At 43.6% G+C, this 25,053-nt stretch overlaps 3 protein-coding genes across 6 annotated transcripts; 1 reads left to right on the top strand and 2 right to left on the bottom strand.

The window, feature by feature from the left end:
• Positions 1-1,502: 1,502 nt before the first annotated feature.
• On the bottom strand, positions 1,503-4,424 carry SMCO3 (single-pass membrane protein with coiled-coil domains 3). Its single transcript, XM_053407312.1, has 2 exons — positions 4,316-4,424; positions 1,503-3,514 (listed from the first exon to the last, which is right to left on the bottom strand). Exon 2 carries the CDS (start codon positions 3,498-3,500, stop codon positions 2,790-2,792), a length of 711 nt encoding a protein of 236 aa, XP_053263287.1. The 5' UTR covers positions 3,501-3,514; positions 4,316-4,424; the 3' UTR covers positions 1,503-2,789.
• LOC128422796 (uncharacterized) lies at positions 1,713-9,265 on the top strand. Of its 3 annotated transcripts, XM_053407310.1 has the most exons (3): positions 1,715-1,813; positions 6,142-6,206; positions 8,354-9,265. In XM_053407310.1, the coding sequence occupies exon 3, from the start codon at positions 8,376-8,378 to the stop codon at positions 9,168-9,170; it is 795 nt and encodes a 264-aa protein (XP_053263285.1). In that variant the 5' UTR covers positions 1,715-1,813; positions 6,142-6,206; positions 8,354-8,375; the 3' UTR covers positions 9,171-9,265. The 3 variants fall into 3 exon arrangements, with proteins under 3 accessions (XP_053263286.1, XP_053263284.1, XP_053263285.1); XM_053407311.1 differs by lacking the exon at positions 6,142-6,206 and having other exon boundaries at positions 1,713-1,809; XM_053407309.1 differs by lacking the exon at positions 6,142-6,206 and having other exon boundaries at positions 1,713-1,813.
• A 3,016-nt stretch (positions 9,266-12,281) lies between these two features.
• On the bottom strand, positions 12,282-16,864 carry LOC128422805 (osteocalcin-like). 2 transcript variants are annotated; one of them, XM_053407321.1, is made up of 4 exons: positions 16,453-16,856; positions 15,639-15,662; positions 13,326-13,398; positions 12,282-12,493 (listed from the first exon to the last, which is right to left on the bottom strand). In XM_053407321.1, exons 1-4 carry the CDS (start codon positions 16,517-16,519, stop codon positions 12,367-12,369), a joined length of 291 nt encoding a protein of 96 aa, XP_053263296.1. In that variant the 5' UTR covers positions 16,520-16,856; the 3' UTR covers positions 12,282-12,366. The 2 variants fall into 2 exon arrangements, with proteins under 2 accessions (XP_053263296.1, XP_053263297.1); XM_053407322.1 differs by lacking the exon at positions 15,639-15,662 and having other exon boundaries at positions 16,453-16,864.
• Between the last annotated feature and the right edge of the window lie 8,189 nt (positions 16,865-25,053).

Here is a 25,053-nt window from a genome sequence, read left to right as displayed (position 1 = left end):
GTATCTCGGGTTCTACAAATGACAAAAACTTAACTCTTTGGAGAGGTAAACTGGAGATTATGGCTCTTCGGAAGTCAGTGCTCCCTTCCTCTCCCCGCCTGCACTTTGCGGGTATCTTACATGCATGCGAACAAATACAGCACAAGGCTTTGCACCAACTGAGCTTTGGGCTGCAAGTTGTGAGTGACGTCCCAGGGGTCGCCATTTGGAACCGGCGAAGTGTTGTTGGAGTACGTTTGACCGCTGGCAAGGCTGGCTGGGGCTGCTGGGAGTTGGAGTTCAAGAACACCTCGAAGGCACCATGTTCGCTATCCCTGTGTAGTTTTACCGTTTGCTGCAACCTGAGAGGTGTCAAGCGTGGGGGATTTGGAGCTGGAAAATCAAACTAGCTTCTGACATGCTCGATTGACAGTATACTACTTTGTACCCCCAAAAAGTAAAGAAACCCTATCTCAGCCACAATATCATGGGAACAGTGGTCTGCAGTTTTACAAACTCCCCCGACAGCAATCACGTTTTTCTCACAAAGTAAGTCCTAACTTAAATCAAGAACTACTTCTTTCTGAGTGGACTCCTGCTTCTCAAGTACGCTAAAATCCTCGATTTCTTTATTATTTTATATAGGCAGTTCTTATTTACATCCTGGGATGTGGAAACGTCAAAGGGAATCATAAGGTTTTTTTCTTTCTGTGTGATTTCCGACTATTTTCCCTATCTCTATACTTGTCCTTGTTACTAGACGCTCCAGGATGCGGCGTCTCTTTGGTACTTTGTATTTAGAATTACTGTAAAGTGGAAAGGTGATCAACATCAGACCAGAAGTGTCTGTATAGGACTGAGACCGTATACTTCCCCCCGTCTCTATGGTAACGGTACCGCCCGCAAATCTCTCTTTCCGGTTCGCCTGAGCTCAGAGGCGCTCAAGGCCGGTTTGTCCTTCAGACCTCCCAAGGTCTGCATCTCTATGGTTTAGGTTTCTCATAATCGCTAGGCAACACTGAAAGAAGGTGCCGGGAGAGGGAGGGCGCCATTTTTGGTCTAGAAGTCCGTTATACCAGAGAAGGCCGAGAGGGGGCGCTCGCCTGCCAGTCCTAGAAATAAATTCTTCCAAGTCCTTTTCTTGCACAAGCTCAGAAATAACTTTATACTGCAAGCTTCAGTCACACAATGCTTTTTAGAGGGAGGAAGACACAGTTCAGTTCAGTTCAGATCATATCATATCATCATATCATAACATATATCGAAAGAGCATTAAAAATGCTTTATATAAAACATGACTCCTGGCAGTACAGAAGTTTGACTTATAAACATTACCCTAAGTGCATTTTGTTGCAAGTCCCATTGATAGCAATGTCAGTTACTTCCAAGTACAGTGAGTGGTATCTCGGCTTACAGAAGCCTGGATATTTATAAAATTATGAAAGTTGAAGTGGATAAAGAAATTTTGCTCCCTCTTAATATCCCCTTGAAAAATGGCCTTCTTGTGTCTTTTGTTGAAAATATTGTACCTTGAAACTGAATTTAACAAGCATGATGATAAAATCTAAGCTATGGGAGCTGGGCATGTACAGCCTAGAAAAAGAATTTTCTATTTAGTCTGCATCATTTTAATGTAATGTGTTTCATGTTTTCTGGCTCCTCTGCTTGAGCCTATGATGTCATTGTCACATTCTTTGTATCATGCAAGACTACCCACCTCACAGCCTCTGTGATGTCACCATTTTACAGCAACTGATAGTCCTACACCAAGATGAAGTGCCCTTGCCTAGTCCTTCTCCATCGGACTTTTTCTTCATAATAAGCTGAATGGCAGGTTTGGTTGGGACTTCTTAATATCTATTTTAATTGTATTCCTCCTAGGATGTTTTGTTTCACGGTGGTTCACCAGTCCAGAAGTGTACGAGGCAGATGTGCATACTAATATAGTCAAATTTGCTTTTACCAAAATGTTCCCACCAAAGCTCAGTTAATAATAAGAAAGTAAGACAAAGAAAGGAAAGGAAGTTATAAGGCAGGAAAAATACCAAGAGATTACAAAGCCATGGCTTTAATAATGGAACTGATTTGGCAAGCTTGTTCTTATACAGTCTATCCCACGCCACCTACCCACCCACACAGGACCACAGGTTGGGGCACAGGGTACCATCTACACTGACCCCGCCTACAACTCATAAAATATTTTCTTATTGGCCCTATGCTGATTTGAGATGTAACATGCACAGATAGAATAGAGAAAAAAACACAAGCAAATGCATTTATTTGAGAAAACACATATTCAGTTATATATTGTGCTATTTCAAATTGTATTTCATAATATGCAAAACTCAATAACGCAAAGCATGTTTTCAATATTTTCCACATTACCAAGCTTGATTCACATGGAAAAGGATAAACTGCATAATTACATCTTGATTTCTAGTATGCAATTGTTGTACAGTGGATTTGTGTATGCTTTTTCTACAAATCCCCACTGAAAGGGAGGAGACATTAGGATTGCAATCAAAGGCTACAATCCCAACCCCACTTATCCAGAAGGAATCCCCACTGAGTTCAATGGGACTTAACTTCTGAGTAAACATGGTTAAGTTTGTGCCGTTAGAGCATTCGCTCATGTCACATACCTGCAGAAATCTACACCTTTCAGTTACTGCTTATCTACAAGGGTCTTTTGTCTTTAACGGGTTATTCACCACCAAACTCTTTATTTCTATATTGCTAATTGCAAAAACGAACAAGCCGTATTAAAAAGGAAAGTTCTTATCAGTCATATTAGAATACGTTTCGTGTATTCACCAGTGTGTAAGAACATCCCCAGAAATTCCTAATTTAGCTTTGTCTTTCACCATTGCACTGACTTCTGTAATGGAACAATGATAAATCTGCGAGGCTTCCTTAAATTCTGCCAGATGCTGCTCATAGCTCTCAATGCATGCTACAAGGTGATCTCTTTCCACTGCTCCCAATATAGCATGAAGAATTATGTCGATACCCAGCCCCAGAGCACTAATGGCAATACCTCCCAGAACAGATAACCCAATCTGAGCAAGTAGAGCAACTAGTTTGTTAACAGTAACAGTTACAATATTCGAACACACCAATTTTACAGCTACTATACCTGCAGATGCAGTAGCCTCTCCAAGAATAACAGATACAATCCTGTGAGCTATTGCAATTTTTTCCAACTCAGGCTCCTTGATATCATAAAGCTTTCGGTACATCAGTGGCTCTAGCTTTTCCTTTATTTCTTTATCAAACTTCCATACCTCTTGCTGAATATCAGTCATGGCTCGGATGATGATGTCACAGTTCTCTTTGATGGTGCCGCCCTCTTTCATTTTAACGTGCGCAATCTTGGCTCCCAGATGTTTATTCAGTGCTCCAATTAGTTCATCGGTAGCCTTAAAATTCAACTGCATGCAGTCAAGCAGTTCCTGGTGCAAAGCAATCACATCCTGGCGTCTTTGTGGATTGTTTGGGTAGAGAAGGTCACTGAGGCTCATTCTGCAAAGATGAGCTGATTATAGAAGAGGAAAGTAGTTCTGCTGTGAGGATTAGGAATTGTGGTTAGGGATGATAAACTCAAGGGGCAGAAGTACAAATACTTGTAAATAAAATATTGGGAGACCACTAACTGATAAAACAGGAAGCCAACTCAAAATTATTAAAGCAATGTGCATGCCATTGCTACTTCAGTTGATTCTTTTTTACTTTTTCTATGTTAAGTGTGATCATCTTTGCACTGGTATTAAGACCTTTCTTTTTCCTCACCAGCAATTTTTTTTAAAAATTGGGAGGGTAGGAGGTGTTATTGGTCTGCTTTTGCTGTTGGCTTTGATTGTACTTTAGTAATTACTAACGATAAAGTTAACAAAAATCAAATCAATGACCATAATCTCCTTTAGCAGAACACAAAGAAATTCTGTAGCAGACTGATGAAAAAGAAAAAGGCAAAAGGGTCCGTCTATGGAGGGGGGGGGTCCAGTCGCGGACGACTCTGGGTTTGCCCGCTCATCTCGCTTTACTGGCCGATGGAGCCAGCGTACAGCTTCCGGGTCATGTGGCCAGCATGACTAAGCCACTTCTGGCGAACCAAAGCAGCGCACGGAAACGCCGTTTACTTTCCCGCCAGAGCAGTACCTATTTATCTACTTGCACGTTGACGTGCTTTCGAATTGCTAGGTTGGCAGGAGCAGGAGCCGAGCAACGGGACCTCACCCCGCCGCGGGGATTCGAACCGCTGACCTTCCGATCGGCAAGCCCTAGGCTCTGTGGTTTAACCCACAGTGCCACCCGCTCCCCTCCAATGCAGACTTACTTGATACATTAATCCCAAGTGTCCTGTGTTCTTCAGTTCTTCTTCATGGATCCTTGTTGCAACGCAACCACACAGCACCACCCGCTGGGCAGATTTTGCACTTGGTCACACATAGATAGGCATGTTGTTGGGCTTTTCATTTTATTCTGAAAGAGGAAGATTATATTTATTATTCAGCAAGTTGTGTCTACAAGAATTCCCTTGCAGAGCTAGAGGCACCAATAGGCGGCCCATGACACCATTTGGTATGTTGTCTACGTTTTCACCATGCGGGAGCTTCATCTGCTGCCAGTGGGGAATTTCAGGGCTGAAGTGGCAGAAACAGAAGAGCTCCCCCTAAGATGACTACAGTGGCTGCCTCAAGTCTGTTCCCATTTGTGCTGGGCAGCACCAAGTTGCTGGCTGGTAATCGGAGAATGACAAAGTACAGGGCAGTTTTTAAGCATTTCCCAATGCAGCCACATTTAGCCACAGCCTCAAAGTGCAAGTAGATAAATAGGTACCACTCTGGCGGGAAGGTAAACGGCGTTTCCGTGTGCCGCTCTGGTTCGCCAGAAGTGACTTAGTCATGCTGGCCACATGACCTGGAAGCTGTACGCCGGCTCCCTCGGCCAGTAAAGCGAGATGAGCGCCGCAACCCCAGAGTCGGTCAAGACTGGGCCTAATGGTCAGGGGTCCCTTTACCTACCAAGGTCCTAGAGGTTTTATCCCTTCACTGCTAGAGTGAAAATGTTTTGACATCATTTTTGTATTGTTGTAAACCACTGTGATACATTTTTTTAAATGGTACACTGGTATATAAACATTTTTTATAAATAAATAAATGACTGGATTCCCAGCAAGTGGAGACAAGTAGGCAAATTAAATGGAAACTCACCCCTTCTTGTCAGCCGTGAGGACTCTGCCAATTTTACCATCAAATGAGACTTGTCTTCCTAGCTGAATGCTGGGTTCAGTTAATAACCATCACTAAATATCCAAATCCTTATTATCAGTTTCCCACCATCTCAGTACCCATCAGCATCACGCCTTGCCCAACTGCACCCATACAATACAAATTGTTTATAAAGTTCTCTTCTCACATGTCGGCGAGACACAATTAGCTTGAGGGTTTGTGCAGAGCGCCATCCTATTTTGGGCTCTGCCTGTTGATGGTAGGTGAATGCTGACTCCTACCTCTGATGCAGCATCCTGGCCTTGCAATGCTAGCTCAGCATTAGGGGGTCACAAGGCCACAGTCATTGTGCCACTGACTTACTTAGTAAGCAGAAACTCATAGAATCAGTCTGCAGGTCCACCGAGAGTATTTTTCAGAAGCTGTCAAAATGTGAATTCAGCAGGGATTTCTAACTCGTGATACATTTCTGATGTCGAGCAAGACCAAACTACAGATTAAATGAAACACACTATAAAAAAGCATCCTTAAGCTGGCACATTTATTTTGGGCCTACAGTGGAGGGGCTCACAGCATTAACGCCCCAAGCAGCAGCCTTAGATTCAAGCAGAAAACAAGTACCTCTCTCTGCGTGTCTGTCTATCTGTCTGTCTGTCTGTCTGTCTCTCTTTCTCTCTCTGCCTTCTGCTGCTTCTTGCTTCCAGCTCACACATCCCTAAACTTGGACTTTTGTCTTTATAACTACCAGCCCAAACTGTTCCTTTAAGTTTAAAGCTTTCAGTTTGCAAGTTCAGCACATTTTATTGCTTATTTGGTCAACAGGGCTGGCGGATTAGTGCTGAAATGTTTATTTGGTGAGCTTCCGTTCCACAGGAGGTGGGGGTGCTAAATTGATGGACTTTTCCCATTTTGTTTTCTCTTTCCATTATAGCAAAATAGTAAACAGAAAGCTTCCAGGAAGCAATAACAAGAAACTTTGCTGAATGGCACTTGCATGTGAGTAGATCTCGGTTGTGGAGAAGGGCATTCTTAGTTAAAATAACGCTGTATAACATGCTACACAGGATCTCCATTTTAATTCCATTGACATCTGATTGTGGAAAAGAAACGGCCTCAGCAGCACTAGAGGCCTCCACTGTGAAAACAACCCCCATTTTCATCTTCTGACAAAAGAATGGCCGGCATGCGGAAATGCATTTCAATATTAAACCAAAGGCCAGATTCAGGGCTGGCGCTGTTTCCAGTTTGTTCTATAATTGCTAGTTCAAAGTAAAAAAAAAAATCATGGGGAGTTTAGTTGCCGATAGCGCAATCCACAGGACAGGGAAGGTATGCAGGCAGCGGCAGATGGGTGCCGTGGTTTGAGATCACAAGCCTTTCCTGGCATTCCTTCAGGCCTTCATTGCTACTCGGTCTTTTCCAAAACCCTTTTCCCATTATCAGTTCATTACACCTCTCCCCATCCCTATATTGGCCATCTAATAGAGGTGACTCCCCACTTATGTGGGGGTTACGTTCTGGGCCCCCACGTACACTTGTGAAATGCACGGAAGTGAGGAGCCTTGTCGGAGCAGAGAACTGGGGTGATTTAAGAGGCATCCGAAATACAGTATGTACCTTTTTCTTTTACACTGTACCTTTGCCTCCAGATTGCCAGAAAGGAAAGGGAACCGTGCCTCTGAGCCCACTGCAATACAGCTTCCTGCCCAACAGCTGTGGAGCAGGGTAGCAGGCAACAGCAGGAGCTCTCGTGCGCCGTTATGGAGCCCATAATTTTTTTTAAAAAACCCACAAACACACATTAAAAACCTTTATTTTAGACTTTTGGCTCACTGACATCCTCTTCAGGCTCTGGGGAGGGGCTCCTAACAAGCCACAAGGACTCTCCAGTTCTGTCCTGCCATTTCCAGGTTTGAACTGATTGATGGATTGATTGATTGATTGATTGATTGATCTCCCAGTGCTGCGCATATACAAGGTCGTTTGTGAGTCAATTGTGCATAAGAGGGGGGATTTCTCTACATAATCTAAGTCTTCTAGGCATACTGTTGGCAGCTGATGCTAAAGAAATGTTTAAACAGTAGTTGTATTAAGGAATGCTGAGGTGAGCAAGAGGAGCAGAGCAGAAGCTAAAGTAGATGAGGAAGCAGCCAACCAACAGTTCAACATTTTATACAACTATATATTCCAATAAAATATATTCCATGGGCTCCAAATATAGAAATAGGTTTTCAGAAATATTTTATGTACCTATTAGTAGCTATATAATAGTAGATTTTGCTTCATTCTTGACTTTTTAAATTAAGTGCTGTTCATGAGAATTTTGGAGATACATGGCTGACATAACAGCTTTTAAAAAAATATTTTTAATTACATAACATATTTCAATTTAAACATACCATTCACCATCACATTTTGGATTCTCAGAATCCCCTGACTTCCCACCACCCTTTTCTGGTTTTTGTTGTCAATCCCTATTTCTTTCAGCCTATCCTTTTTTTTCTAATTTGTTAAAAATATTATTTATTGTTTTTCCATTGTATTTTGTATATTATATTACTCTAATCCTGCCAAAGTTTTTAGTTGTTTACAGTTTTCTCTTAAATACATTATAGATTTTCCCCATACTTTCTTAAACTTCTTCTCATCCTGGTCTCTGATTGTCACGGTCAATTTCGCCATTTCAGCATAGACCATCATCTTCATCAGCCACTCTTCTCCGGTTGGAACTTCATCCTCTTTCCATTTCTGGACCAGTGGTATTCTCGCTGCTGTCATCGCATACATGAAAAGTCTTTTCTGTTCTCTCAGATTCTCTGTATCTAAGATTTTAAACATTTTCTTCAGTTCATTATATATCCTTTCCCAGAATGCTTTTGTTACTTTGCACATCCACCACATATGGTAGAACATGCCTTCTTTCTCTTTACATTTCCAACATACATTAGAAGCAGTTCTATACATCTTTGCTAATTTTACTGGTGTTAAGTACCATCTATACATCATTTTCATATAGTGTTCCTCCAACAAACATCACGCTGGTAAATTTCAAATCTTCCTTCCATAGTTTTTCCCAGGACAAAAGTTGAATAAAAAGCTTTGTTGACTTTCTTCTGCTGAGCATACTTTGGTTTGTATTTCAGTGTGATATCTCCCTTTTTGGAAATGCTGGGCAAGTTCGGTGCACAGAAGGGTGAGGAAAGGCTACTCAATGCCAGCCGCAACTTGTACGACTGTGTCTACATGTTTGTTTCTTCCACCAACATCGCCTTCCGGATGCTCAACCAGTTTCTGGGAACTGACCTAGCCATCATTACAGTAAGGGAAAACTTGAGCATCAAAGAAAACCTTCAGCTTCTGATGAGTGCTCTGAAAGAGATGCAGGAAAAAGTGGAGGCCAAAGATCAGGATATCAAGCAAAAAGTCGGCCTTCCACTGTATTCCAGTATTGTGTTGCCTTCCACCTCCACAAATGAAAAAATCAAGCTGATAAAGGACCTTTATGGGAAATATAAGGGAGTTATTGACAATTTCAGCGGTCCCGTTTCAGCAGCACTACTGAAAAATGGCAATCTCCCCGAGATACTAGACGCCGCCATTCGGGATTTAACAAGCAGTCCTGTTCTCTCTCTCAGAGTGGGTGACCTTCTCATGACTAATGAAGAAATTGCCAAAGCGCTTTCAGACTCCTGCCCCACCTCATCCCAGGCAGCAGCTGCAGCAGTAGCAACAGCCACACGAACAAGGACTCAGAGCCAACCAGTCATTACCACGGCTTTCTCACTTACTAACTTCATGCGGGTAGCTTTTAAAGGACAGCCACCTAGTAAAACGGTTGAATTAGCAGCAAGCACCCTCGAAGACGCTGTGAAGATCTTGAAGCCAGCTTGTGAAAAATTCCAAAGGACTGTGAAGACAGCTGAAGAGTATATCACATTGATAGTGGATAAGTTGCAGTGAACCTGAAGCTGACTGCCCAGCTGGTAGAAAACTGCTTCTGTTTACATGGCAGGGAAGTTGTGCAAATAATAAAGAGACAGTTTCTGATTACAGCATCTGCACTTCCTTCCACAGCATTTTTAATGTAAATATTTGAGCACTGCATTAAGAAGGACAAACTAGGTACACTTAAGCTTTTCTAGATTGTAGTACTCAAAAGAGGCACAAGCTTAGATTTTTAGTTTAGCAATCTAAACTAGGTACATACAACTAGGTCAATATGTAAATGGCTAAATATCTGAAGAAAACTCTGCAGCTTAAAAAAACAAAAACTTGTATAAAATACTTTTATGATACGTGTTTTAGATTTGTACATAGCCTTTTCCAGTACAGTGGTACCTCAGTTTATGAACTTAATCCGTTCCAGAAGTCCGTTCTTAAACCGAAACCGTTCTTAAACTGAGGCGCGTTTTCCATAATGAGTCCTTCTGCCGTTGGTGCCCTTCCACCATTCGGATTCTGTCCTTAGACTGAGGTAAAGTTTGCAAACTGGGACACTACTTCTGGTTTTGCAGAGTTCGTAAACCAAATCGTTTTGAAACAGGACTGTTCTTAAACCGAGGTACCACTGTAATATCAGTGTCAGCCAGAAAGAAATGTAGGGATGCACATAAGTGGGGGACAAAGGTGCCAGCTCCTGGGGGTGAGGCACTTTCGGGGGGCAATGTGTTTTAGGAGGGTGGGGCCCCTCAATATTCAGAGGGTGTTCGGCTCTGCCCCTGGCTCTTTGTGACATCTCAGCCATGACATCAGGACATTGTGTCAGGCCTCCTGGAACACCTTGAGAAGATCACATCTCTAGTGGGGTTTATTCAGCCCCAAAACAGATCACCCTTGTGAACCCTTCCAACTCCCTTCTGTGATTCTCTAATTAGTTAGACAGGACTTACCCTTGTGGAAGCCATGCTGGTTCTTCTTCAGTAAGGCTTATCCTTCTATATGGCATAAGCGAGTTTCCTAGGTTCCTAGATATAATCTAAACCAGCAATCTATACTAGCTCCATTCTTTAAAGTAATCCTAAGGAATGAAAGGCATCAAAAACACTGTACTAACATGCTTTAGGATAAATTTCTCTTGGGCAGTGTAAAGTATGAAATGAAGGTTGTCCAGTACTCCAAGAAAGCAAAGGGACCCTAGTACTCTTACCAGGGCAGTTGCGTATAGGGATACTTGAGAAAATTGATGTCCACAAATTCTGATAGGAACTGATGTGCTTTGCATCTCCTGTACTGATATGTGAACGAGAACGTACTTTATCCATTGGATTTTGCATTCCTCCAAATGATGTGACATAGCTTGTGCTTCAAAAATTTATTAAAATTCATATTTTGAGAGGGAACATGCTTAGAAATACACATTTAAATATGTATTTGCATACAATCCTGTTGGTGCAATTTTTTTTTAAAAAAAATGCAGATTAATGTGAAAGCAGAACAGAATTGACTGATGACGAGTGAACACATATGAATGTGACATGGACCAGAAATAGACTGATTCATTATTCATCCATGCTCATAATTGCCTTTTAATTAAGCAATGGTTTCACTGGTGCCTTGAAAAGCAACTTAAGTATTAGAAATTGCTGCTCAGCATAGGTGAGTAATGAACTGCAACTTTCAAAGAGATGGCTCGATAGATATTGTCACTAACTAACATACCTTGATTGGAATGTAATGAACATTAAGGCAATTAATCTACTTGTTTCAGAAATTCTACATTGAACGCTAGCAAGTGGCAATCATGTTGTGCAAAGGAAAACTAAAATATAATGTCTTGAGAAACGTGCTCCTAAATTTCCTGCCAAGCTCTCCAAAACAGCTTGAATTAGAAATTGCAGGAGACCGCTCCAACTCTAAAATTATATCTTCATTTTGGGCTGCTACCTTAGTCATTAACCGAAATCACCATATGATGGCAGCAGAACAGCAACAATGAATCAGGTAACCAAAAAATTTAGCTTTACATCAGTCTTCTCAAGGATAAAAAGTACTAGGGATGGACATTTAACCAGTGGTTCCAAGTCCTAATCAAACACATGCAGTGCTTTTTTTCGGGGGGGGGCAGGGGTATGCATACCCCTAAACATTTTATGAATCTTTGTATTTTTGTCCATTTACTGTATTTATTTTTCCTGATTCGAACAATAAAATGGTGATTTTCTTCAGTGAAAATGAGAGTACCTAAACATTCTTTAGAAAAAAAGCACTGAACACATGTAATGGTAACGTATTTGTCTATTAGACACTTATATACAGGAAATAGGAAAGAGCCAGACATTATCAATTTTTGAACGCTATTCTCTGATTAACTTATTCAGATGTTCAGTAGAATATTTGTCAAAAACTACAAGCAGCAATGTCCCTGTTGCACTCAAGTAAGATGCTGCCTCTATGCCATTCTGTTTCAAGCAGCCTTCTTCCCTGAAACGGTGAGGTTGTCATGTAGCCAATCAGTTGAGCTAAGCAACAACATCACTGAGAGCAAACAAAGCTTCTGGGCAATGCCTTCACTCTGAACAGTTTTGTCTGCCCTCTGTGATATCATCACTGAACAATTCTGATTGGTTACGTGACCAGCCTCCTGGTTCTGAATGGAAGAAGACCAATGATGTTCCTTTCATGGCAGAAGCCAACTGGGGCTGCAAGCAGCAAAAAAGCTAGCCCAAATGAAAGGGTTTGGAGTGCTTTCCAATTATTATTTTTTTGGCCCCCTCCCCAAATTCCCTTTTTCAATGCCAAAATTGGAGCAGTGATAAATTTTGACAGGGCACCTCTGCAGTATGCTGAAGATGCTTCAAGGTGTTCACAAGAGAACCAGCCCCAGAAATGATTGTCAGCTTGGTAGACTTTTGTGCTTACTAACCAATTTATCCTTGCTTGCCCCCACCCCCTTAGCATGGAATGCCGGTTACTTTCCAACAAGTGTTGGCATTTGATTATTCCTAGACATGCTCCTTGCAAAGAGAAGCCTCTATCTGCTTGTGATTTCCTGTCTGGAAAGTGGAAAGATTGTTATTAGGTTTTGCTAGAGAAGGGAAACCAGTCTGATTGCCCTTTTTATTCTGTGCTCCTTCTGCCCACCCCAACCCCCACCCCAACTGCTTTTAATCTCAGCCTCTGTCCCAGCCAGGTGAGAACAGGAGATGCCCCCTCTTCTTCAGTTTCCAAAGAAGTAGCGGTAGGCTGTCTGGAATCCCACTACTTCCGAGTAGTAGTCGCAGAGGGGGTGGCTTTCACACTGCTCTTGCTTCATCTCCATTGGGGTTTTGAACCTTTCGTAGTACCTGGAGAACACAGGGAGGAAGAAGCCACAAACATGAGGCGTTCCCTCATGCAAATTCTTCGGTTCAGGCTGCACAGCATGAAGCCAGTTTCCCGAGAACCCAGTTCAGTACTGGGCACTCCATTTCACTTTATCCACAATGTACAGTGGTACCTCAGGTTAAGTACTTAGTTCGTTCCAGAGGTCCGTACTTAACCTGAAACTGTTCTTAACCTGAAGCACCACTTTTGCTAATGGGGCCTCCTGCTGCTGCTGCGCCGCCAGAGCACAATTTCTGTTCTCATCCTGAAGCAAAGTTCTTAACCTGAACTTAACTATTTCTGGGTTAGTGGAGTCTGTAACCTGAAGCGTATGTAACCTGAAGCGTATGTAACCTGAGGTACCACTGTATACAGTTGGTGAATTAGGCTATGCACCAACCATACATTTAAAGCACATTCCCATAGACACACAAAAAAGAAACTGTAGTTTACCCCTCAGAGCTTCAAGTCTCTTGGTACTCTCCCCACACCCCACACCCTTTCCTGGGGCTTCTTGAAGAAAGAGGGGCCCACTTGTTTTCTGTAAGAATCTGCTGCAGTCCCTTGTTAGTGACCCTGTGGTGTTGCATAGGCTCATATCTCATTCCCCCCTCATGAACCATGTGCATCTATTTTCCAAGTATTGTACCCAACAGAGGTATACTCAGAGTAAAACCCACTGAAATAAATGAACTTCAGTTAGCCAAGTCTACTGATTTCAGTAGGTCTACTCTGAGTGTAACTCGGTTGGCTACAACCACAAATTAGTAATTATAGACATCAATATTAAACCTAGAAGACTCTTACTCTTACCTTTCATAATACAGAGAAGACCTCTTCTGCCTTCTCACAAAGGCATTGGCAGTTTCTCGACTGATCTTAACCCCTGTTATGAACGCAGAATGTTACGGAATGAGAATACAGAGAGTATCGAGTTCAAGGAGTCTCATTTTAGACAGGCAAAAACATTCAAGGAGGGTGAGAAACAGGATCCGTGAGGAATGTGGCCTTGGAAAAAAGAGGTGGGGCTGGGGAAGGCCATGTAGACATACTCGGGGGGGGGACATTAGGCCCCTGGACCTGAGGTTCCCTGCTCCTCTATAGGAATGCTCACTGGTCTTCAACTGGTGAGTCATGGCCTGATCCAGGGTGGGTCACAACAGGAGGACCACTGTTAAGTTGTGGGTGAACATATCAGACGACACAGCGATTCTTCAAACAGCTCTTGTTTATTTACAGGCCAGGACAGAACTGAACTGAAGGGTTCAGTCAGCCTGCTTATATAGAGCTCCAGTACAACATTACTGTAACAACTTTCTAAAACTATCCAATCACTGAACGTCACTTTCGATCCCTTATTTGCATAAAACTATCTACAGTATCCCCCTGCTGGCCCAGGGTGAGAACTTCAGTACATAACAATGACCACCATGCAAATATATGGTAGAAGATTAAGAAATGGGTTCCCAAATGCATGTTTGGGATAAAAGTGGGTCCTGGGTCCAAAAGAGGTTGAAGACACCTGGTTTAGATAACTGTGGGGTTTCATTTCAAATATCGCCCAGGACCAGCCCGAGACATTCTGCTGCCTGAGGCAGAGCAGCAAATTATGCCTTTCCTGCCTCAACTCATGCCATTTTGCACCCAAGATCAGTCAAGTTATTTTGGCACCTGAGGCAAAAAAACAAAACAAAACAAACCCCTCCCTGGTAGTATAATTGCAGCAATCATAAAGGAAACAACTGACAATTTGCTGCCCTTTCATGACACCCAAAACCAGCTGCCTGTGGTGGCCACCTCATTCTCCCTAATGGCAGGGCCGGCCCCAGAGCAGCCTTTTGCTGCCCATCCAGCTCATCATTTGTGCCACAATACCTCTCACACGTCTCAGGTAGTGGCTTATGAATGGAAGATTTCCCATCAGTTCTGGAAACGAAGCTGTTAGTTGCCTATGAGTACTCATCATGAACCAGTAGTGCCCCTCCGCAGTTTTTGTGATCTTGCTATTATAGATTAGCAGGATATCATTTGGAGTTTGCAAATTTCTCAAAGCCATTGGTCAATTTTTTCGTTTAATTCAATGGTGCTTTGAGTTGTCTGTGGTTTCTTTCCTAAAACAGCAAAGAACCTTGCAGCAACTTCAACTTCAGGGCTCAAAAGACTAGCAGGCCTAGTGCAGCTGAAGCGCTTGCGGACGTTCATCAGGTGGTATCTGACAAAGAGGCTTCTAAGCCAGGAGAACTTATGTCACAATCGGTCACATCCACACACCATACGTTTAAAGCACGTGGAAAGAATCCTGGGAATTGTAGCTCCATGAGGAGAAAACTACAATTCCCAGGAAACTTTGAGGGGAGACATGTGCTTTAAATGGATGCTCTGGATATGACCAAAAGACATTTCTGCTGTTTTTGCTTCAGCAGACTAACATGGCAACCTTTCCCGAGGTTTCTTTCTCAGTCTTTTAGCCAGACTAACAGGCAAGGAAGTATCCAGCTGCCTTGCTAACAGGGGGCTTATTCACTGGGGGAATAATTAGGAAATTGAGCTCATGCCAGGTATCTTATGGCACCTAATTTTTTTAAATAAAAAAATAAATAAAATAAAATCACTTTAAGCGGTGCCAGAAAACACAGGCTTCCTTGTAAACGCCCTCCATTTTATTTGCCTCTCTGGGGAATGTGAGCCTCAAAGCAATATTATTCATCATAATCTGCCTCCATGTGTGAGGCCAGAGGGGACTTCAAGAGAGCCAGAAGAGGCTTTTCCCTAATGAACTTTTAGCAAGCCCAGAAGGATAGAAAGGGCAAGCAAAGATCCTGAGCTAGGAGTGGGAAACCTTTTCCAGTCCAGGGTCCACATTGTCTTCTGGGCAATCTTCCAGAGGCCGCATCCCAGTGATGGGCAGAGCCAGAGGCAAAAGTGGGTGGAGCAATAAATGCTAATTTTACTTTTGCACCCTAGGCTCATTTCTACACACATTCACACATCCCTCTACCCTCCATTCAGCTGCCCTTCAAAATTCACACTTCTCTGAATTTTGCAATTCAGTCCTGCAACCAAGTAATGTGTACAAAAAAGGACAGAGATGCCCTTGAGAATTCTTTGCTCTCATCAGTTTCTTACCTTCATCCAAGGGCCTGTTCATATCTGAAAAATATAGACCAGATGGTGTAAGACACCTGGCAGTCTTGTGGTCTTCCTCCTCCCTTCCTTTCCACCCCCATTTTCCCCATCAGTCAAATGTAAGCTGAGGAAAATAACCCTTAACTCAGGCTTGCTTCTGTATTATCCAGGAATTATTCAAAGGGGAGGACTTACATACATGTCAGTGTTTATGGGTTCTCATATACGTATTTGAGCAATTTGTGATTTATAGACCTATCCTCAGATAATTTATTTGTTTAAAGCATTTTTATCCTCTGCATAATAATAATAATAATAATAATAATAATAATAATAATAGTAAATGGCTTCCAGAATTGCTTACAAAGTGGCAAGGTAATTCCCAGTCCCCTCACTAAACTACATTTTCCATGGTTCATGAGGGGTGAGGAAGCCATAACAGTGAAACTGGTATCAAACCAAGATAAAGATACGATGTAAATTTGACAATCTTAATTGGAAGTCAACTTCACCCATTATTCTAGCACTGTGGTGGCCACACACAAAAACACCAAGCTATGTGAGCCCCTCTCTGCCTGCTTCTATGCTGTGGCTAATAAATTGGCCCGAACCTCAGTTTTATAAGAGTGGGACTTCCATGCAGATGTGTTCCTAATGGCAACCACACTGCCAGGTTTAAAGTGGCTTTGAGGAAAGTGATTCTGTTCCTAAAACGTAAGACTGAGATAGGTTGTTCTCCTCTCCCCAGGACTCCGTCAGTTTTGAATGTTGATGAAAAAATCATGGCTAGGGGGTCTCATATATATTCCCTTACCTCCATCACAACAGAAGAGGGCTGTCAAGACCAGGGTTACAAACAGCAGCACCTGAAGATTCCCCATCTTCTCCTGTTTGCAGACGGTCCTTTCTATGGCTCGATCTTCTCATGAAGGATGCAGCAATTTATCAGGAGCTTTTGTCTTTCAGCCACAGTTTATATTCTGTGAGTCTCTTAAGTGGAGCAGGTCCCTGGCCAGGAAGTCGCTGACTCTCTGCCATTCTTATGTCCTGGTCCCAGTTCCAAACTTTCCATTTGGGTCAAACGACATCCGGTTCTGGCAGCCATTTGCACATCTGCCTGAGGCCAAAGGCTTGTGGCGTTTCCAGAGGACTTTCGAGACTCTCGCAAATTTCTTTTAAGGAAAAGCAAAGAATATAAAATTGCTGAATGACAAACATCCTGCTGGATTGGGGGAAAGCTATTCCAGCTGGGTTGAGGAAAGGCACCGGAAGATCCAAAGTGTCTTAAGACAGGCAAGCCATAAGTTCCCAGAATTATTTAGCACTGTTAAGGTGGTATGAGAGTGTTTTAAATGTAAGTGTGGGTGTGAAATTTAGATTGTAAGCAAGAAGACAGGGAGTGTCTTAGAACCGTGTTATTTCTTATTTTTTAGCTGCTCTAAGAGCCTTTTTGGCTAACTGGCAAGGTTTAGATGCCAGTAAAATAAACGATCAAACAAATAAATAATGAAGGTTCTGCACTAGCTTTTCGATCTTGATTTTTCCACGAGTCAGCATGCCCATGCCTTTGTTCTTTTGCAGCCTCCCTTGTTTGGAAAGCAGAAATCATCCACCATCTGATGCAATATTCTAGGACTGGATTGGCCAACTGGCAGCCTGCAAGCTACAGCTGTCCACCAAAGCAATATTATCTGACCTTTGATAAATCTAGTTAGGATGTAGTTTTAAAAAGTAGCTCACTTTCACTCATCTGGGGAAGAAAACTGTTTTCAAGTTGCATGAGAAGGAGAAATATTTAAACTCTTTGCTGCTGCAGGTTCTTTTGTGGAAGTCGTCTCTTGATAGCTGGACAACTCTTTCAAGGAGTTGGAATGAGAAAGCCACCGGAGCTTAGGGAAGGCGACATCACTCCTCTTGACATCAGGGAGCCAAGTGTCTCTTTGTGATGAAAAAGCAGTTTGTAATTTGGAAGTGACCCGAACGAGATGAGGGAATGTGAGAGAGTTGTGGCTTCCCCTGCCCATCTCCACTCTACTTATATATTTGTAAGTAAAATAAGCTATTAGAAACACAGTGTATATCTCCTGTGTTCTCTCATCAAAAGGAAACCCAGATTAAAACCCTAGAAACACATTATGGCTCAGAGAAGTCAGGTGCCTCTGACAGCGTGTGATGTCCCAGCTCTGATTGAGTGCATGTGCAGCACTGTAACTATAAGGTTCATACCACAAATAGGGAGCTGGATCCAATTTTATTATGATTCATGAGAGAGCCAGTAAACTGGATCAGTGCCTAGGGAACAGAATTCCCCCCCCCCAAAAAAATGCAGAAATTGGTTGCCTCTTTTCTATGATAAGTTGATAACAATTACTTATCCTTATTTTGAAATAGTTCTGATCTTTCCATTGTCAAGTTTAGACTTTACACCATCTCTTAGGACCAGATCTATTCCCCCCCCAAAAAAAAAACATTTGCATTTAAACAACAATTCTCCTTGTACTTTGGATTTTCAGACACGTAGCCAAGGAGAACATGAGGGTTTAAACAAATCGACGTGTTCTTCATTTACTTGGAAATATGCTATTATTAGTGTTGGCTTGCAATTCCAACACCATGACATGAAAGCAGAGCGTTTGTTGGCCCCAGTAATCTTTGGCTACTTTGGAGAAGTTTGCTTAGTTAATCACTTAATGCTACCCAGCAACTAAAGTGTACTCGTACTCGCAAGCGAAGATGGATGGATTGCTTTGGAGGCCTCTCTAACCAAGATGGCAGCTCTCATACACACACACACACACACACACACACACACACACACCCCAATAAAGAAAAGCGGACCTGCGGAATCTTCAAATTATACCCATTTCTGTCGCCTGAAGCCCATAACTTAATCTGCGTCACAGTACATTTTGAGGCATGTACACACTAGGCCAGGGGGTCAGCAAACAGCAGGGGGCTGGTCCACTGTCCCTCAGACCTTGTGGGGGGCCAGACTATATTTTGAAGGGGGGGGCGAATTCCTATGCCCCACAAATAACCCAGAGATGCATTTTAAATAAAAGGACACATTCTACTCATGTAAAAACATGCTGATTGGGCCGGATCCGGCCTCTGGGCCTTTGTTTGCCTACCCGTGCACTAGGCGATATTGTGCATCCAGTGGTGGGTGCAAGCAGCTTTTGAGGGGTACATCATCCCCGGGTCATCCCTCTCCCACACTATTCGTCAACCTGAAGTACATTCTGCTGGAAAGCTTGTACAGTATACATCTCAAAGCTTGTCGCCTACAGGAGTACACAGAGAGCGCTTTCTCAACATCCTGATGGAGCAGACCTACTGACATTGCAGAGCTGTGTCATTTCCCCTTCACATGTTTAACTTGTCTGTGAATGAAACATGAAAAATAGGAACCAGTACAGTATCATAGCTGCCTATGTATACTGCTATATATATATTCCATGCATCAGCATATCAATATATCATTTTCCAATTCCTCTCTTTCAAAAGATTCCAAGTATATGTATGTGTGTGCATATAATAATAACAGTATATTATTTATACCCCACCCATCTGCCTGGGTTCCCTCATCCACTCTGGGTGCCTCCCAACAGACAATTAAAAACACGATAAAACATCTAGGAGGACTTGTGGGCTACGCACTGAGGTGATGGGACAATCGGTCTCAGTGTACAACGACCCCCAAAAGGTTATTCACCAGAAATTTAGAAAACAATTAGGAAATTACAGCTAAAAAGGCCGGGGAGAAGACGGGAGAGAATGAACCAACATGCTTCTTACACCCTCTCAATTTTCAGTCTAAGCATATATCGTGTGTGAGAGTATATTCTTTAAAAAGCTCTGTGGAAACACTATTTGCGGGGAGGGGATTAGAGAACATCATTGTACAATAGTCTGAAGCGTGCCTACCCATGTGTACAGGCAACCTGAATATTAGATGATGCTGTCACACAAAGATCTGCATGATTGCAAACTGCTATGTACAAAGCTCAGTGCAAAGACAGCCCCCTGTGTGTCTCAAAGGCTATGTATGTACACAGCCCTACCACCTTATAGCACGCGTGCCTGGATGGTCTACCTCTGTCCGCGTCACTTCCATCTTTCCAGTTCTTTGAAAGGGACCCACCATAGACTGAAGGCCTAAATGCTTGACATTGCACATATTTAACAAATATAAAAGGCTGCTGTGTGTTTTAACATTGCCACATTTAAAGGAAGGAATCCAAACTCCTGTGGTCAGTAGTGGGCTGGAAATATATTTACATAATCACTTAAGACTGGCACCAGCTTTGGGGCTCTGCCCGTTCCTTTGGCGTTGATAAACATGCCACATGGGTGCACTGAGTTCATGTGTATGAGTGAGTCCATGGGTGGCCTCGGCATGGTTTGGGGAACTAATGCTTGCGATTGATTTGGGATGAGATGGAAGCAAAGTTAGGTCTCCTAGAACGTGCTCGTCTCGTTTGGATATTTCCAAATATTTGTGGCTTTGGTTGCAGGGCCATAACTTTTCACAGTATAGCTCTATCTGTTGAGAGCCAAAGGCACTGAGGCAACGAAACGCCCAAGGTTGGGCTGGCAGTCTCAAAGGCTACTACAGAAGAGCCTTCTCAGAATAGCATGTACTAGTACCTACTACGAGTAGTAGGCACTCAGAGAGAGTTTGTCTCTACGAAGCATGTACTATATTACTTGTAGGTAATCCAGAATATTTAACACTGGACACCCACAACTTACTGGCAACCGGTTCTGTGGTACAGGTCTCCTTCTCCTCAGGGCCATAGCTAGGGGGTGATGAGGTGGGCCCCTGCCAGGGGTGCAGGCGAGAGGGGGGCACAAAATCAGCTAAAAATATGTCCATAAATATGTCTCTATAAATAAAAATATCAATTATTGCCTCATAAGAAAATATTTTAAATAGAGGGTGAATTGAAGGGGGCAGGTTGGAGGAGAGGTGGAAAGAAGAACTAATTTGCCCGTGGGTAGGGGGCGCAATCTGGACGGTTCTGCCAGGGGTGCAAGATCACCTAACTACGGCTCTGCTTCTCCTTGGAAGACTCTGGTGGAGAGAGAAGCAAAAAGGGGTTTCTTGCAAGTGAGACATTCAGACTTTCTGGGCCTTGGGGATTTCTCTGCTTATTAAGATTGTTCTGATTCATTTCTTACAGTAGATTGCAGGTAGCCAATGTGGTACCCTCCAGATGTTGTTGGGACTACAATTCTCAACATTCTTGACCACTGGTCATACTGTCTGGGGATCATGGGAGCTGTAGTTCAACCACATCTGAAGGGCACCATGTTGGCTACCTCTACAGCAGGGGTGTCAAACTCAAATTCATCGGGGGCCGCATCAGCAGTTTGGTTACCCTCAAAGGGCCGGTTGTATCTGTAGGACTATATCTGTGTCTGTTTCCTGAATGCATGTAAAGTGGAGGTTTCCTGTGTAGAACGGCCGGCGCCGCTAGAGGGCAGACGTTCTCTGGCTTGTAGGCTGCCGCGCATGCGCGGAAGAGGCGGCTTTCTTGTGTCAAAAAAAAAAAAAGCGAGAATAAAAGGTGAAGGCTGGCGGCCGGCGGCGGCTACACGGGCCACATGACGAGGTCTGGCAGGCAGGATTCTGCCCGCGGGCCTTGTGTTTGACACCCGTGCTCTACAGTCTATTATCGTGAAAGGCCTAGGGCAGACATTTTGTGTGGCAAATTCTAATGCATACAGCTCTCCTTCCTAATCAGGAAACTGATTCATGCTTTCTGTATCTCCCAGCTCCTTCTCTTCCCTCCACCTTCTGTATTGTTTATCCCTGTCTCTTGTACATGCCATCCATCTCTACTTATCATGGGGATGCAAAGTCCACCTCTCCCTCTCTTTTTCTCCTTGACGCTTGGTGTTTTTCTCGCACTCTACCTTCTTCTCTCTCCCCGCACAGGCATCTGACTCTTCCCTCTTTGGAGGCTCCTCTATTTGCTCCATGTGCAATAGAAGAGAATATTTCACTAGCCAAAAGCATCAGCCTCAGTTCAGAAGTGGGCAAGGCACTTAAGAGTGGGTCAGGAGGATCCTGATATTGGTCTTACCAGGGTGGGCTGGTGAACTTTGGTCCAAGTTCCAGGGGCTGAAAAACGAAGAGCCAGCAAAACTCAGGCACAAGATCACCATCACATCGCCGTGAGGGCTTTTGCAGCAGTGCAGACTCAGTCTTGTCAGGCAAATCTAGCAGCCTTCACTGGCTCATTGGGAAATGTCTTGTTTTCCTTTGGGCCTCTTTGTCCTTGTTATAGTTCACACTAAATACAAGATGAGGTGCTAACAGGTATTAAAGGTGTGAATTCGTGAAGAGAGACGCAAATAGCTGCACGGCTACGTGAAGGAGTTATAGGTTATATAGCACATGTCAATACTACAGTAGGGAAACTGCAGTTATGCTACTCTAAGTCACAGAGTTTTACCCAATGCAACATTCAGTTATGGTCCCATCAGTGCAAGGATCTCCACTTGTGCCATAGGACCTCCCTGCATAGCCCCCTACATCTGTTCACAAAACTCCCCCGATCCTCTGGAGCAGATTTGGCAGGGCATGTGTCATGCACAGGAGGGAAATTCCATTGCTCAGGCAGAAATCCTTGTGCTAACAGGATACATTAGTTGGATCCACCCACAGTCTGCAACACTTTTAACTGCTGGTATCTTCAACCCGGACATACTGGTAATCAACAAGGTGCCTCCAGATGTTTTGGACGACAACCCACATCATCCCTGATCATTGGCTATGGTTGATTAGACCATTGATTAGAGTTGTAGTCCAGCAACATCTGGACTCACCATGTTGGCTACTCCAGCCCCAACCTATGTAAAACCAGTTGCTCCATAACACATTCTCCCTTTCAATTTAGCATAGACCTTGACAGCCCAGTCCTATCTTTCCTGCTTTGTTTTCTGGATCCCAAAATTCCTTACAAGCCTTCTTGCCTTCTGGCCTGCCTAGGTATGGGCTAATCAGTCACCTTCAGTTTCTCTCAGGTTCTCACTTTTCCAGTCTTAAGTTCAGTTCTCCACATTCAAGGCCATCCAGTTAGCTCAGCTGGTTACAGTGTGGGGCTGATAATGCCAATGTCGTGGGTGCCATCCCCCTATGTGCCAGCTGCATATTCCTGCATTGCAGGGGGTTGGACTAGATGACACTCGGTCCCTTCCAACTCTTCGATTCTGTGATTCTATGATTCTATTTCCACATCAGTTTGAGAATGTCTTAGCCCTCATGAAAATGCATCAGCCTTTTAGTGCAAATTTCTCCTACGAACACATTTTGCAAAGCAATTTCCACCAATATATGCATTTTTATGCATACTAGTACATGCGTCTTTGCACACATGACTGGAGAACTGCACTGCAAAATTCAGAAAAGTGTGAATTATGAAGAATGGCTGTGTTTTGGAAAGTGTGAGTTAAGTAGGTTCACCTTTAAATGCAAGCTGAATCCCATTTCTCCCCATGCCTAGCCCTGCCATTGGCCTCTCCATTCCTTTTTCAATTTGCTGGCCCCAGCCTAGAAAAGATTGTGCATGCTTGATCTGAAGTTCTTGACAGTAACCTGAGGGAGAAGCATTCATCGGAAGGGGTTGCTGGTTCAGCTTCACAGTTAAGCAGATCTCTATAATGTAATTTAGTGTTTTGTGAGGTCCTGCATGGACTGAGTCAATGTATAAGCAGGATGTGGTTTAATTGGGCTTTCCTCTATATTGGTGACTGTGATATTAGTCCACCTTGAAGCTGTGTGGTGTAGTGGTTAGAACAGAGGTAGCCAACAGGGTGCCCTCCAGATGCTGTTGGACTTCAGCTCTCATCATTATAAGCCAACATCACCAATAGCCAGGGATGATGGGAATTGTAGTCGAACAACACATGGACAGCACTATGGTGGATATCTCTGGTTTGGAGCATTCACTATGAGGTAGGGAATTCAAATCTGAGTTCAAATCCCTACTCAGCCGCAATGCTTCCTCAGTGTCCTTGGCCCAATCCATGGGCAGTGTCGGGGGGGGGATGCAGGAATAAATATCCCCCAAACACCCCACTTGCCCCCACATTGCTGGACTCCAGCCATTAACATGTACTATAATTTTTCTTTAAGAGATCTTATCATGTGGGAGACAATTCATATACTTTGCCCCTCCTGCGCCCACCCACCCCTGAAATTTGTTCTTCTGCTGCCTCTGGCTCAGCCAGTGTTCTTCCATTTATCTTGCCTCAGAAGGCAATCGTGAGGATAAAGGAGGAGGATCATGCCTTCACCTCTGTGGAGGAAGGCTGGGATAAAAGTATATAATAATAATAATTATAACCCAAACTAAAAAGCGGCAGGCTTTTGAGAGCTTGAATACTTCAGAACATTGATCTTAGAGGTGATCCGAAAGGGAGACCAGCTTAAAAAGACTGGTGGAAACCATAAAATTATGAGTGAGTTTATAACTGGCTAATATGAAAGTAACAGAATTTCCCACATTCTAGGCAGAATGTAGAGTAAATATGCAAATGTGCAGTGGGGTCACGAGTTTCTGTGTCCACTCACCACCAGCATGCAACCCCTTTCTTCTTAAGTGGGAGGGTTGTGTGTGTGTGTGTTATCAGTGGCATTGCAAGGGGGTGGGGGGGTGCGCCCCGGGTGCCGTGTCTGGGAGGGTGACAAGAAAGCACCCCGTGGGGTGCTCGCCCCGCCGCCCCCGGGTGTGGCGGTGCAAGCAGCCATCACACCGCCACAGCCACATGTGGAGGATCCTCCGTTCACGGCTGTAGCCGTGAGCAGATGATCCGGCCACCATCCGTACATCGCTCGGGCGGCGCCAGCAGCAAACCGCTACATACAGCACATGCGTGGTGTCACATGCATGCGCTGTATGTTGCGACGTCGAACATGCACCCTATGTAGCGACGCCATGCATGTGTCGTAAGTAGCGGCACAACGCATGCGCAACCAGCGGTTTCCTCTGCCCCAGGTGTCGGTTAGCCTTCGTTCGCCCCTGTGTGTTATATCAATACACATGTATACAAAAAAGTTGCCCTTCATATCACACGTACTACAACTGCTGTGCAGTACCACTGTTCCACCATGTGCTCAGTGAACACACTTTGGTGAAGGTGTGAATATGCTCAAATCTGATTCAAACATTTCTTTAGCTACTTGCACCATTCAATCTGCTTTAGCCCATTGCCAAATCAGCCATCCAGGCCAAGCTTTTATCATGTGAAAGAACACTTTTACTGCCGTTCCTAGAGTCCATCTAACAAAAAACCCAAACGTATTTTGTTAGTTTTTAAAAAAACTGCTAAGCAAGTGAGTACAATTATAGACGCCAGTTCTTGGCATGGGAGTGACCCAAAGAAAACTCTTGAGTTTCGAACA

This window comes from Podarcis raffonei, chromosome 10 (genome assembly GCF_027172205.1).
Source record: "Podarcis raffonei isolate rPodRaf1 chromosome 10, rPodRaf1.pri, whole genome shotgun sequence".
NCBI lineage: Eukaryota > Metazoa > Chordata > Lepidosauria > Squamata > Lacertidae > Podarcis > Podarcis raffonei.
This window is presented reverse-complemented; position numbering and strand designations above follow the sequence as displayed.